Raw genomic sequence first — 13,450 nt, 5'->3', positions numbered from 1 at the left:
TAGTTTCAATTAGAGGTGTGGTTGTGTAATTTCTTCAGATACCGAGACAAATTGAAAATTGTGGGCAGTATTGAAATAATAATTTTGGAATGGACATATTATTGAAATGGATTGGGTGGGTCTATGGAGAGAAAATTGTTAGCAGTGTTCGGAATCAATCTTGTCTTTGGAATGTCTTTTTCTTTGTTATATTTTAGTATGCGTGTTGTTGCAAGAATTAACTTTGCTCCAGAGGGAGGATATGGACTGTGCCTTGTTGCTCAAACACTCAAGTGTTTTGGACAGCTGAAAAAAAAAACAGTTTTGGGTAGATGAATTGATCTTTGGAGCCAGTCTGGGATAGATAAGATGACCTGTAACTTGATTGGGTTAGAACAGAGGTGTTCAAAGTGGTGGGCACTGGATTTGTTTGGGGTGGGGCGGGCGGTTGCAGAGGCTTTCCGCTCTTCCCTGAGGCATTTAAATTAAATGCCGGGACATTGTGAGGATTCAGGGATCGCGGCATCCGCGCCCTGCTCTCCCTTCTCCTGCGGTTACTCCCGCTACCATGGCACGCGCCTCTCGCTGGCGTCACTCACCTTCGGCGGTCCTGGGGGTTCCCCGCCGTGCTCTGCGTCCTCGGATGCCCGCGGGGTCTGCAGTAACGCATGCGGCCGCCGTGTTCTCCAGCCGCGCGCCTGAACAGCGCGCGCCGGGTGAGGTTAATTTATTCACTGCTCTTGCAGTGAAGACCCGCCTCCAGCACACACTAAGAGGACCTCCTACCAAGACAAGAGTCCTCACCTGCCTGCCTATCCAGGATAGCTCCACGCAGTCCTCCAGGCCTGCCCCCACCTCTGATTGGCCAGTCACACTTTATAATGCCAGTTCTTCCTCTTACTCATTGCTCGACATAGTTTTCACTTGGATTACTACTCTGGCGTTTTCTCTCTCATTCTCTCAGGTTACGACTTGGCTTGGCGGACGTCTCTCTCTGGCTCTAGACCCCTGCTTGGACAACGACCTTCCGGAATTCTCCAATCCCAGACTTTGGCTAACGGCAACGACAACGGCATTTCTACACCGGTACCGGCAAGTATTGCTAGCTAAATACACCTGGCCTGGCAACGCCAAAATCACCACACTCCGGACACACTCCCTTTGCTGCGGGTGCGTGCTTCTATATGTTCCTCACCTCAGTGAAAGGAACGGGTCTGGTCTGCGGGCAGCACCGGCGTAACATTATGTCGAGCCCACACGACGCAGACCAGACTGTGGACTCTATGATGACGGCCATGTACCAACAAATACAGGCCTTAACGGATCAAGTGGCTCTCCTCTCCCAACAGGTATCGGACCGCCCTTTACAGGCTCCGCCTGCGGCTGCACCCCGGCGCAGCCTGACTTATCTTCCACTTCATTTTCAGTTCCGAAGATTCCGGCTCCAAGGCCCTACGCAGGGGATCCACACGCCTGTCGTGGCTTTCTCAACCAGTGCGAGATCCAGTTCGAGATGGCTCCCCAGTTGTATGCTACTGGCCGGAAAAAGGTAGCCTACGTATATAGTCTGCTCACAGGTAATGCACTGGCATGGGCCTCTCCGATCTGGGAACTACGCCCTGATATTACCCGCGATTACGCTGCCTTCAGACGGGACTTTCAACAGGTTTTTGTTATCCCCGCACGTCAAGAGACTGCTTCTGATACCCTGCTAGAGCTTACACAGGGACGTCGGCCTGTGGGTCAATACGCCTTGGAATTCAGAACTATAGCAGCTGAGACTCATTGGGGTCAGGAGGCTTTAGTCGCCGTCTTCTGGAAAGGTCTATCGGAGTCTCTGAAGGATGAACTTGCTTCCCACACCAGGCCAGAGTTACTGGAGGATCTCATCACCCTGGCTACTCGTATGGATCAGCGCCTTCAGGTACGCCGCGCTCAGCGTCAGCTTCCCCGGGCTACGCCTTTCCGTGCTTCCTTTTCCAGGTTCTCTACTAACCAGAGACCCGTCGTATCCCCGTTACCGGCGCTGGAGGCTCCAGAGCCGATGCAACTTGGAGTTCAGCAACCTCGGGTACCGTCACGACAACTTCGCTCTACTGGGGAATCGTGCCATCATTGCGGAGCTTCTGAGCAGCGTACCCGTAACCATCCTCCATCTCCGGGAAACGACTAAGCCCAGTGAGTACGAAGGGGTGCTCTCTGGGTACTAAATCTCCTTGTCCCCCTCCCAGAAGGGAACTTCCCAAAAGATTGACTATTCCCGTCTCCCTTTCAGGACCGACTTTCCGCACCTCCACTGCTGCATTTATCGATTCCGGCGCAGGAGGGAATTTCATAGATCAAACCTTTTCTGAGCAAAATCAAATTCCGCTTTCCAGGAAGGACTCTCCCGTTGCCTTGGTCGGGATTGATAATCGACCTCTCACCCCGGCTTATATCTCCTTAGAGACCGGACCTATCACCCTTTCTACTCATTCTCACAAAGAGACTCTGGGTTTTGATGTTATTCATGCCCCAGGAACACCTATCATGCTTGGCTTGCCCTGGTTACAGAAGCATAATCCACTCATCGATTGGGTTTCTCCTAACCCTATTAACTGGAGGTCAAGGTCAGAGAAACCTTTTTCCTCTATCATACAACCATCCTTTCTATTAGCCAATACATCAAGTTCTCTGAGGGAGTTACCTTCTCCATACGCCGAATTCTTGGACGTTTTCAGCAAGGCTCAGTCTGAACTTCTACCTCCTCATCGTTCCTACGATTGTCCGATTGATCTGGTACCTGGTTATACCTTGCCTAAAGCCAAATCTTATCCTCTCTCGTTGCCCGAGACCAAAGCTATGGACGAATATATTCGTGAGAATCTTAAGCGGGGCTTCATACGTCATTCCAATTCTCCTGCGGGGGCTGGATTCTTCTTTGTCAAAAAGAAAGATGGTACTCTCAGACCATGTATTGATTACCGGGGTCTGAACCATATCACGGTGAAGAATCGTTATCCACTCCCACTCATCTCCGAACTCTTTGATAGACTTCAGGGGGCCAATCTCTTTACTAAACTGGATCTCCGTGGGGCATACAACCTCATCCGCATCCGGGAGGGCGATGAATGGAAGACTGCCTTCAACACCCGTAGCGGACACTACGAATATCTAGTGATGCCCTTCGGGTTATGCAACGCACCGGCAGTTTTTCAGGACTTCATCAATGACATCTTTCGAGACGTTCTTAATATATTTGTCATTGTATACCTGGATGACATCCTTATTTTTTCTCAAAACTTACAGGATCATATCATCCATACGAAGTTTGTGCTTTCACGCCTCCGCGAGAACCGGTTGTTTGCTAAAATGGAGAAATGCATTTTTCATCAGTCTACCACTTCTTTTCTCGGATACATAATCTCCAACAAAGGTTTGGCCATGGACCCAGAGAAGTTAAAGGCCGTCGTGGATTGGCCACAACCCAATTCCCTCAAATCGGTTCAACGGTTTTTGGGTTTTTCTAATTATTACCGGAAGTTTATCCGCAACTTTTCTACCATTGTCGCTCCTATCACGGCACTGACCAAAAAAGGTGCAGACCCTTCATCTTGGTCTCCAGAAGCTGTCATGGCATTCGAGACACTGAAACAAACTTTTGTCTCTGCTCCCATCCTTCGACACCCTAACACGAATTTCCCCTTCACCTTAGAGGTTGACGCTTCGGACTGTGGGGCTGGGGCGGTTCTGTCGCAGAAATTTTCTTCCCAGGATAAACTTCATCCTTGCGGGTTTTTCTCCAAAAGATTTTCATCGGCAGAGAGGAATTATGACGTGGGCAATAGGGAACTTTTGGCCGTCAAAATGGCTCTTCAAGAATGGAGACATCTTCTGGAGGGGTCAAAAGAGCCATTCACCATCCTTACGGACCATAAGAACTTATTGTACATTGAGAATGCCCGTCGCTTAGGTCCTCGCCAAGCTCGCTGGTCGTTATTTTTCTCTAGATTCAATTTTGTTCTCTCATACATTCCCGGCACTAAGAACGTCAAAGCGGATGCTCTCTCCCGGCAATACTCTTCTGAAGAGAGATCAGAGAAAACCACTGAGTCCATCCTCCCTAAACAAAGAATCTTAGCAGCTGTGGCATTCAAGAATCTGGAGAGGATCATCAAGTCTCAAGAGAACCTCCCGTCCGGTCTTGTGGTTCCTAAAGACTCTTTGTATGTGGAACCCCAATTTATCCCTGAAATACTGGACTGGGGACACGCCGTCCGTTCGGCAGGGCATCCTGGATTCAAGAAAACCTTGGACCTCATCCGTCGTACCTTTTTGTGGCCCAATATGGTTAAAACCATTCTGGAATTTACACGGTCCTGTCCGGTATGTGCGCGTAACAAGATTCCTCGTCAGAAACCTCAGGGTCTTCTCTTCTCTTACCCACATTTCGATGGATTTTATTGTGGAGTTGCCTAGGTCGAATGGCATGAATACCATTCTTGTGGTAGTGGATCGGTTTTCCAAGATGGCACACTTTATCCCTCTCAAAGGATTACCCTCCTCACCCGCCCTTGCGGATATTTTTGCCAAAGAGATTTTCCGGATTCATGGGATTCCCACATCCATCGTGTCCGATCGGGGTTCCCAGTTCGTCTCCAAGTTCTGGAGAAATTTCACCAAGAGACTAGGTATCTTGTCTTCCTTTTCTTCTGGATATCACCCTCAATCTAACGGACAGACCGAGAGGGTTAATCAATCCCTCGAGAAATACTTAAGGTGCTTCGTCTCTAATTCTCAGGATGACTGGGCAGAATTACTTACCTGGGCTGAGTACGCATTCAATTCTTCCAGGAATGAGTCCACTCACGAGACCCCCTTCTTTATCAACTACGGATTCCATCCGGCTCGCCTACCTATTACTAAAGAATCCTCTGGGGTACCAGCCGTGGACGAACATATTGCTCTCCTACAAGACTCTTGGTCCAGAATACAATCTGCATTACAAAAGGCTTCCTTGACATCTAAAAATCAGGCTGATCGTCACCGTCGTCCGGCACCCGAATACAGACCCGGGGACAAGGTTTGGCTATCATCCAAGAACATCCGTCTCAAAACGCCTTCCCTCAAATTGGCTCCTAGGTTCCTGGGTCCTTTTTCCATTTTGGAGCAGGTTAATCCGGTTTCTTTTCGACTCCAACTTCCTCAAAGCATGAGAATTCCGAATGTCTTTCACACCTCACTTCTCAAACCTTTTATCTCCAGTAGCCTCTTTCCGGATCACACTTCTAAACCAGATCCTGTGATGGTACAGGGTAACGAAGAGTATGAAATACAGGCTCTACTGGATTCCTGTCTTTCAACAGGTAAAGTCCACTTCTTGGTCCACTGGAGAGGTTTTGGACCCGAAGAGAGGTCATGGGTACCCCTGAAAGATATTCATGCTCCAGGACTCCTCAAACGCTTTCGTAAGAAGTTTCCATCAAAACCATGGAAGGATCTTCCTGAGGCCGATCCTGAAGGGGGGGGTACTGTGAGGATTCAGGGATCGCGGCATCCGCGCCCTGCTCTCCCTTCTCCTGCGGTTACTCCCGCTACCATGGCGCGCGCCTCTCGCTGGCGTCACTCACCTTCGGCGGTCCTGGGGGTTCCCCGCCGTGCTCTGCGTCCTCGGATGCCCGCGGGGTCTGCAGTCCCGCATGCGGCCGCCGTGTTCTCCAGCCGCGCGCCTGAACAGCGCGCGCCGGGTGAGGTTAATTTATTCACTGCTCTTGCAGTGAAGACCCGCCTCCAGCACACACTAAGAGGACCTCCTACCAAGACAAGAGTCCTCACCTGCCTGCCAATCAAGGGGACCTATCCAGGATAGCTCCACGCAGTCCTCCAGGCCTGCCCCCACCTCTGATTGGCCAGTCACACTTTATAATGCCAGTTCTTCCTCTTACTCATTGCTCGACATAGTTTTCACTTGGATTACTACTCTGGCGTTTTCTCTCTCATTCTCTCAGGTTACGACTTGGCTTGGCGGACGTCTCTCTCTGGCTCTAGACCCCTGCTTGGACAACGACCTTCCGGAATTCTCCAATCCCAGACTTTGGCTAACGGCAACGACAACGGCATTTCTACACCGGTACCGGCAAGTATTGCTAGCTAAATACACCTGGCCTGGCAACTCCAAAATCACCACACTCCGGACACGCTCCCTTTGCTGCGGGTGCGTGCTTCTATACGTTCCTCACCTCAGTGAAAGGAACGGGTCTGGTCTGCGGGCAGCACCGGCGTAACAGACATCACGTGAGGCCTCTGCAACTCACTAACTGGGATTCTGAAGAGCTGGTAAGACGCGTTGCTATGGCAACGCAGCATAAAATAACACCCCGGTGTCATGCAAAGTCACACGTCCATCTCCATGGCAACGGGGTCACGTGACATCACGTGACCCCGCAGTGTCATTTGACGACGCCAAACAAGGTGAGGGGGCGTGAAAGCGAGGGGGAGCAGGCAGGGGGGCACAGCTCTAAAAGTTTGCGCTCCCCTGGTTTAGAAGATGCTTATCCCCTCGTGTTCAGGGAGTGCATTGTGTGATGTCATTATATTTTGCCTAGTAACACATGTTAAACAAAAAAATATTAATGTGTATATAAGACCTGCTAGGGCCCTCCCTTGGCAGAGTCGCTAATGGACAACTTTCGTGTATGATCATACTTTATGCTGTACAGGCAATAAACTACTCATTATCTACAAACCTGTGTTTCTGGGTTTGCAAATAACAACAGCAGTGTTCGGAGAGGGTGGGGCTATAGGTGTTTCTATAGGTGTTTTCCCAGATTGAGCTTCATGTTTGTAGTTTGGGTTGCGCATAGCTAATAGGGAAGTAGCACACCCACAAAGTATTCATTCAATGCGTTTGCAATGTCAGTGGGATTTGTCAGACTAATGTCATCCTTTTTGATATTAGATGATTGTTGATGGCTAGAAGGCTGTAAAATATTGTCGATAAACTTCCAGAATTTTACTGGATTTGATGTATTCTGGTGAAGATTGTCAGAGTAATATTGGTATTTTGCTAGTCTTGTTTGCTTTGTACATGTATTTCAGAGGCATCTGTAGTTATTAAGATCCTTGCTAGTGCCAGTTAAATTGTAGCATTTCCACAAGGCATCCCAAAAATGGTAAAGCACAATATGGTTGATTGTAACCCATGGAAGGTGGGCTCCCCATACTTTTATACTGCGTAGTGAAGCATGCGTATCACAGAATTTTAAGAACTCTGTTTGGAAATAATCAAGCATACAATCGGGGTCAGGTAGCAAGTCGATTCTGTACCAAGGGCAGTTGGTAAGATCAGCCAAAAACTGTTGCGAGTAAAATTTCTAAATGTTCTAGTGAGTAGAACTTTAGGGCTTGTTTGGGGTGATCTGATTTTCCTTACACAGTACACTATTGCATGGTCACTGAAAATGTCAGGTAAGATACCAGAGGATTCAATTCTGTTGGGACTAGAGGATAGAATCTAGTCTAGCAATGAATAGTTGTGAGATTTAAGGTATGTATGTGTGGGGTGGGAAATTAGTTGGGTTAGGTTTAGTGACTTGAGTTGTGTCAGGATTTTGTTATTTTTAGGGTCAAGCCAATTGAAGTTGAAATCCCCAAGAACTAACAGCTCACATTTCCAATTCAAAGAGGAAATTGAGCAAAAAAACTGATTGATATCTGTCAGGGATTGTACTGGGACGGTTGATGCCAGCAATAAGAATGGGCATAGAGAAGGAAAGGCAAATTTTGCCAACTAGGATTTCAAAAGAGGGTGGGCTTGGGGGGCAATTTAGCAGCGTAAATGGAAAGGTGTCTTCAATATAAAATACGCTCCTCCTCCTCTATTTGACCTATCTTTCCTGGAAATGGAGTATCCCTCCTGGTGATATTTGCATCAAGGGTTTTAGGAGATTGCCATGTTTTTATGAGAATGATGGCTTTGGATTTATGCATAAGGCACTATGCCTTTAGTTGATCCAATTTGGGCAACAGGCTATGGATATTTATATGGGCAACAGTTAGCCCTTTTTGGAATTTGAAAATGGCATTCTTGTGGAGTGTGGGACAAAGTTGTAAAAGGAGGGCCTGAGTTGAGTTCAATATCCCCTGTTAAATAGAGTTAACAGTATAAATAAAACTGTGATTAATTGTTTTTAGGCTGTAAGATTTCGATGTTTGCTATTAGAATGAGTTATGGTTGGTGTACTGGTTTTCATCACCATTCAGTAGATAATGAAAGGCTTTTGAGTAGTCCAGGTTGTATGATAATATTGGGTGTGGGCCAGGAGGGAGGCGTTTGTATTGGATAGAGAGAGTAACATTTCCATGAGGCCACAGTAAATAACAGACGAGGTAAGAAGCAGGTATATTATAACAAAAGTAGGTAACTTTGCCTGAAGCCATGGTAAGTCCAGTTAGTGTGCGCATTGAGCAGACAGCAGGTCTATGGCTTTTGCCTGCCACTGAGAGTGTGCTGCATTTGGCTATGCTAAGGTCTGTTCAGGGGTTGAGGGATAGAAGAGGAAGTTGTGTGCAGACAAGTGTTGAGAGAGACTGCAGTATATAAACGTGTGAGGGGAGTTAATTGTGCAGGCTAAGAAGCGTGGGATAATAGTGTGGTCAGATGAGCTCACTGTTTGCTGCCTTGTGTACAAGAATTTGCAGAAGGATCCAGTCCCCTATCCAACTACATATTCCCTTAAAGATTCTCACTTTAAGATATACACTCTTAAGATGCTATGCTAAACTCTGCTATGCTTCCCTTGACTGCTTTGAAATGTATACATCTAAACAGTCACATGACCTACCCCCAATAAATCTGCCTGTTATAGGCTGGACAATTAACACAATTAACAATCAAGCTTGCTAACCCAAACATATCAGAGATCACAAATACAGTCAGGGTGGGGTGATTCTTGTATACAGGGGTTACAGATGATTATTTACTGTCACACTCTATTGCCTATCATTAAGCCAATGTTGTATCTGTTCAATCACATTACGATCCTCTGCCCGTAAAAGGTCTAAGATCCATGTATGTCACATGCCACATCTCCTGTTCCACCCCGATCTACTTGCTTATTCAATTAAATCTATCAGATTTATTTGTCATGATTTACATAGATGTATGTACTGTAATCTTCTTCAAAAGCAAGAAACTGGATTAACCTGCTTCAAAAATTTCACATTATTTGTCTTTTTGCATACTGCAGGAAGAACTTCCTCTTTCCTTTCTATCTCATCATTGTCATTGAAAAACAAGAAAGATGGTGCAAAACAGTGCTAAAAATCATACAATACCCCTACTGGGAAACACGTGTAAGATATATATAACAATAATGGCAGCCAGACAGATACTGACAGTACAGTCAGTTGGATGGCATAAGAGAAAAAGGGAAATGTCGGCGCCAAGTGTGACAATAATAAATAGTCCAAACCATACAATTGAAAGTCCAAATGTAGTCCTTGGATGATCAAATGGTGTGCAAACAGACTGTGGATTCTAAGATGCAGGATAATATCAGGCAGTAGAACTGGAGACACAATCGGTGGTTTCAAGATGGCGACCGGAGCCCTCTCACTGGCGTCCCCACGTGAGGTAGATGCTGTGTGGAGCTACACAGGTCACAGGAGCTGAAGCACTTCCGAGCGGATGTGACGTCACGCTCTGTCTTCCTCCCAATACTGTTGTCCTCGCACGTATCTCGTCCCCCACACCTCAGACCGGATAGTATGCTTCCACCTCCAGGAACCAAAACTTCACTCTAAAACAATGTCTTCCCAACGTGTTTCGTGCGCATGCGCGCACTTCTTCAAGGGATGTCATTGTCATTGGCTATACTGCAGTAGCTACAGTGCATGAGTAGATTACAATATCAATAGGAAAGTGGAAACATTTGGAATAATCACTCAACAACAGAAGTTAATATAACCATACTGTACTAATAACTTAGGCAATTAGCCCTATTTTAAAATGACACAGTACGTGAAAAACAAAACATGAAAAATAAATTATGTTTAAATATTTGATGCAAACTATTATAAATATATATTATATTGATTGCAGGGTAGCACTGTTGCTTTAACTTTTCTATGCAGATGTATTACAAAAAGAAACAAATAAAGCCCTTTACCTGAGAAGGATGTCCAGCAACAACCCATTCCACCCTGACTTTATTTTGATAGTCAGCAATAGCAGCCTTGCTCAGGCGTCTAAGAGAATTGAACATTGCTTCTTCTACCTTGCCAAGCCAGTCTTCAACATTACCTCTTGCCTTTAGTCCTTTGCTCAATATCACCTAATATTAAATAGTGTGGTTAGACAAATTTATGGAAAAAGACACCATCAATTCCAAATATACTACAGAATGTTCAGAAACATCTTTAACATAAATATGACAAGAAAATCAGATAGCAAGCAATGCAAAATGTTACCCTCTCTCCTTCAGGTGACAGCATTGCTAAAATGTCATTGGTAAAGACCTTCTCCTGCTCTCCTTCAGCAAGGCCCTTTCCTTCGGCAGACATAACGGCAAACTCAAGTTTAGCAATAGAATCAAAGCATTTCCTCAGGTGTGGCTGAACAGCCTGAGGATTGCGTGTCTGGGCCAGTATTTCTAGAAGCTCGTCATTTGATAGAAAATAAAACCTAGGCAAAAAAAAGATCAAAAAACAAATGATAAACAGAAATAAAAATAATGAAACCCAACTGATGAGACAAAAAATATTGCACTTCCATAGTTTTCTGTAGTGTCTTGAAATGCATTTTGCTGTAAAGAGTTCAAGGACCCACCAACACTTTTGTTAGGGCATACTGTATGTAACAGTGGTCCATAGTCAATATACTGTGAAGTTGTTTTACTTTTCTCAGGAAGGTAAAACTGATTTCTTTTCTCTCACGTTTTGGACTAATTTTTTTTAATATGTAATATGAAAACAACAATAAAAACAAATCTGAGAATCAGCCTTTGGGGGGGTTGCTCAAGTTTTTAATCGAACATCGATTCTCGAACTGATTGACTCGAAACTTGAATCGAACATGTAATCCGCAAAGTTCAAATTTTGAAGCCACAAACTATACTTTTATATATAACATTCAGGGACTATTTAACACCTAGTCATAAATCGCATGTACACACAGGGGAGGGATAAGCATAGATAACATTCCAAGAGACACTGTTTTTAAGTAAAACCCTTGCTTGCTTTATACATTGTAACACGGAAGAAGAGATCAGTGTATCTTGAAAGCTCTTACAAATAAAAGCATTTCGTTAGCCACAGAACGGTATTGTCTATTCATTTTTGATTATTAAGCTCGGCAAACACGGTACAGATACCTCTACATATATATATATATATATTGTAGCCCCCTTTCCCCCGTGTCTAGGGTGACCACGTGTGCTGCTGTTACCTGAGTGGCAAACAGGAGGCCTGATCCTCCGCCACTGGGAGCCTGGGGTGTGTGTAATGAGTCTACTAACAGCGCCTCCACCTGAGAAGGATCCACACACAGTGGGATAGCCCCTCCCAAGACTGTACAGCCAGTAATTGTACTCAAGAATATATGTAACAGTATTTACTGGACGCACATATAACAAACATCAATACCGCACAGTAATATTGCACACCCCAACTCAGTACCACCAGTGAGTGTCCCCATAGTACATTGGGTGCTAGGCACCAATACCCTGATGTCCTTATCCCAATGTCCGTGTCCACCCAGAAGTGTATGGAGTAGCGCTCTCCAGTGAACTATTGGTGCAATTTGTTGAGGTACCTGCCGAGTACTCCAGTACTCGGTGCGGCTGACTTAGAACAGGGATCCGCTGATCCAGCGACGTCGTCGTCGGCGATGGCATCTGCCTCCATGTGGGGTGAACTTCCACTGGATGGTATCACCATAAAGAGTCTCTCACGCTGAAGGTGGTCTGGTCTCAGACTACAGGCCGCAAGTCACGGCGTCTTCACTGTGTCCCTGACACTAGACAGTAAAATGGGGAAGCGTCCCTATCTAGTGGCCTTCCCTGAAGCAACCACAAACTCACTTGAGTGGGGCCTATCTAGGTCCTAAGGGCTTAGTCTGAGTCTGAGTGCTACTGACACACAGACCCTACCCTCCCCTTCTCTGTCCTGGCTCCAACTGCCGTGGTCCCCAGCGCGCCAAACGTATCAATCACAGCCTCCTGAGAAAGCTGCAGCACTATTGGCTGTCTCAGCCAACCTGAGGAGCAGCCCTAGAGGCTACTGGGGCTTGTAGTCCCTATGCAGAGCCTGTACCTAATGGCCGCCGCAACTATGCTCCTCTGCGCATGCGCCGGGTCTCGCGCATCCACAATGACATGCAAGATGGCGGCTCCCTCCGACCACACCTCTCCGGAGCCCCGGCGACCCGGTCACCCCTCACACCACTGCGCGCAGCTTCCCTAGCAACCCGGCACTCACCAGGTGTCCATACACCCCGCCGGCAGCACCCACGCTCCTCCGCAGCATCCCGAGCGCGCGCCCAGGACGGTAAGAGGGGACCATAGGGGGAAAGCAGAGGAACTGGGGAACCAGAGGGGATCTGCTTACATCCTCCCCCTGGTGGAAACTCCAACGTCCCTGTTTGGAACAACATATGCACACAACTTTATATATATGTACAGCATTTTTATTATATAACTTAACGAATGCAACTTTAAACAATGTTATATAACTCAGTAAACATGTTGATAACGGAGGCCAGCTTGTCTTTAGCTGGCTGCTGAGACTCATAGGGGGTGCCCCTAACTGATCTTAAGCCACTCTAGTGGGAGGCCGCCTCACTCGTTGACTTCTGCAAGTCTCTTCTGCAATCTCTTCATCTTGGGAGATGCTATTGTGGGCTTGAGGCCCAGATCTTCTCATAAAAGGTGAACTTGGGTGCACAAAGTCTCTATTAGGGTGAACAAAGTCTCTGCTTTGGTGAACAATGTCTTTTATAGGGACGAAGCTCAGGCTTCGCAGATCAAGTGGCCGACTTGTTGAAGCCACTGGTGAGGTTAATGAGGCGGAGGCCCATTACCCATTGCTCCTGCAGGAGGTGCCCACCAGTCTCATTACATAGGATCTTGAGTTGTCCCTGGTTCCGGAGTCTCTGTAGACTATTCTGGCGCACTGGCCTCTGCAGTTGACTCTGATTCAAGTACACTTTCCCCCACTTCCGAGATCGGCAGCAAGTGATTACGGTGCCAGACCTTTACCCGGCCATCCGAGTCTCGTACGCGATAGACTGGGAGCCCCGGCATTTGAGATTCTACCTCGAAAATCCCGTCACGCCAGCGGTCAGCAAGGTTGTGTTTGCATGGATTCCTAAGTTGCATAGAAAAACAGCGTCTCCAGGACCAAGTTCCCGATATCGGACCTTATGGTCATACCGTCGCTTGTTGTTGGCATTTAGATGGGCTTAGGCATTTTCTGCCATCTGATAGGCGCGTGC

The 13,450-nt window shown here is 46.7% G+C and overlaps 1 protein-coding gene across 4 annotated transcripts in view; it reads right to left on the bottom strand.

Moving 5' to 3' along the window:
- DNAH6 (dynein axonemal heavy chain 6) overlaps window positions 1-13,450 on the bottom strand; it is a 448,872-nt gene that overhangs the window by 271,711 nt on the left and 163,711 nt on the right. For all 4 annotated transcript variants that reach the window (XM_075607019.1, XM_075606995.1, XM_075607010.1 and 1 more), the window contains 2 exons: window positions 10,429-10,642; window positions 10,128-10,292 (listed from right to left, as the gene is read on the bottom strand). In XM_075607019.1, coding sequence (XP_075463134.1) covers window positions 10,128-10,292; window positions 10,429-10,642 — 379 coding nt within the window. The remainder of the gene's footprint in view (window positions 1-10,127; window positions 10,293-10,428; window positions 10,643-13,450) is intronic.

This window comes from Ascaphus truei, chromosome 1 (assembly GCF_040206685.1).
Source record: "Ascaphus truei isolate aAscTru1 chromosome 1, aAscTru1.hap1, whole genome shotgun sequence".
NCBI classification, from domain to species: Eukaryota; Metazoa; Chordata; class Amphibia; order Anura; family Ascaphidae; genus Ascaphus; species Ascaphus truei.
Note: the sequence above shows the minus strand (reverse complement) of the source record. Positions and strands in the feature narration are given on the sequence as shown.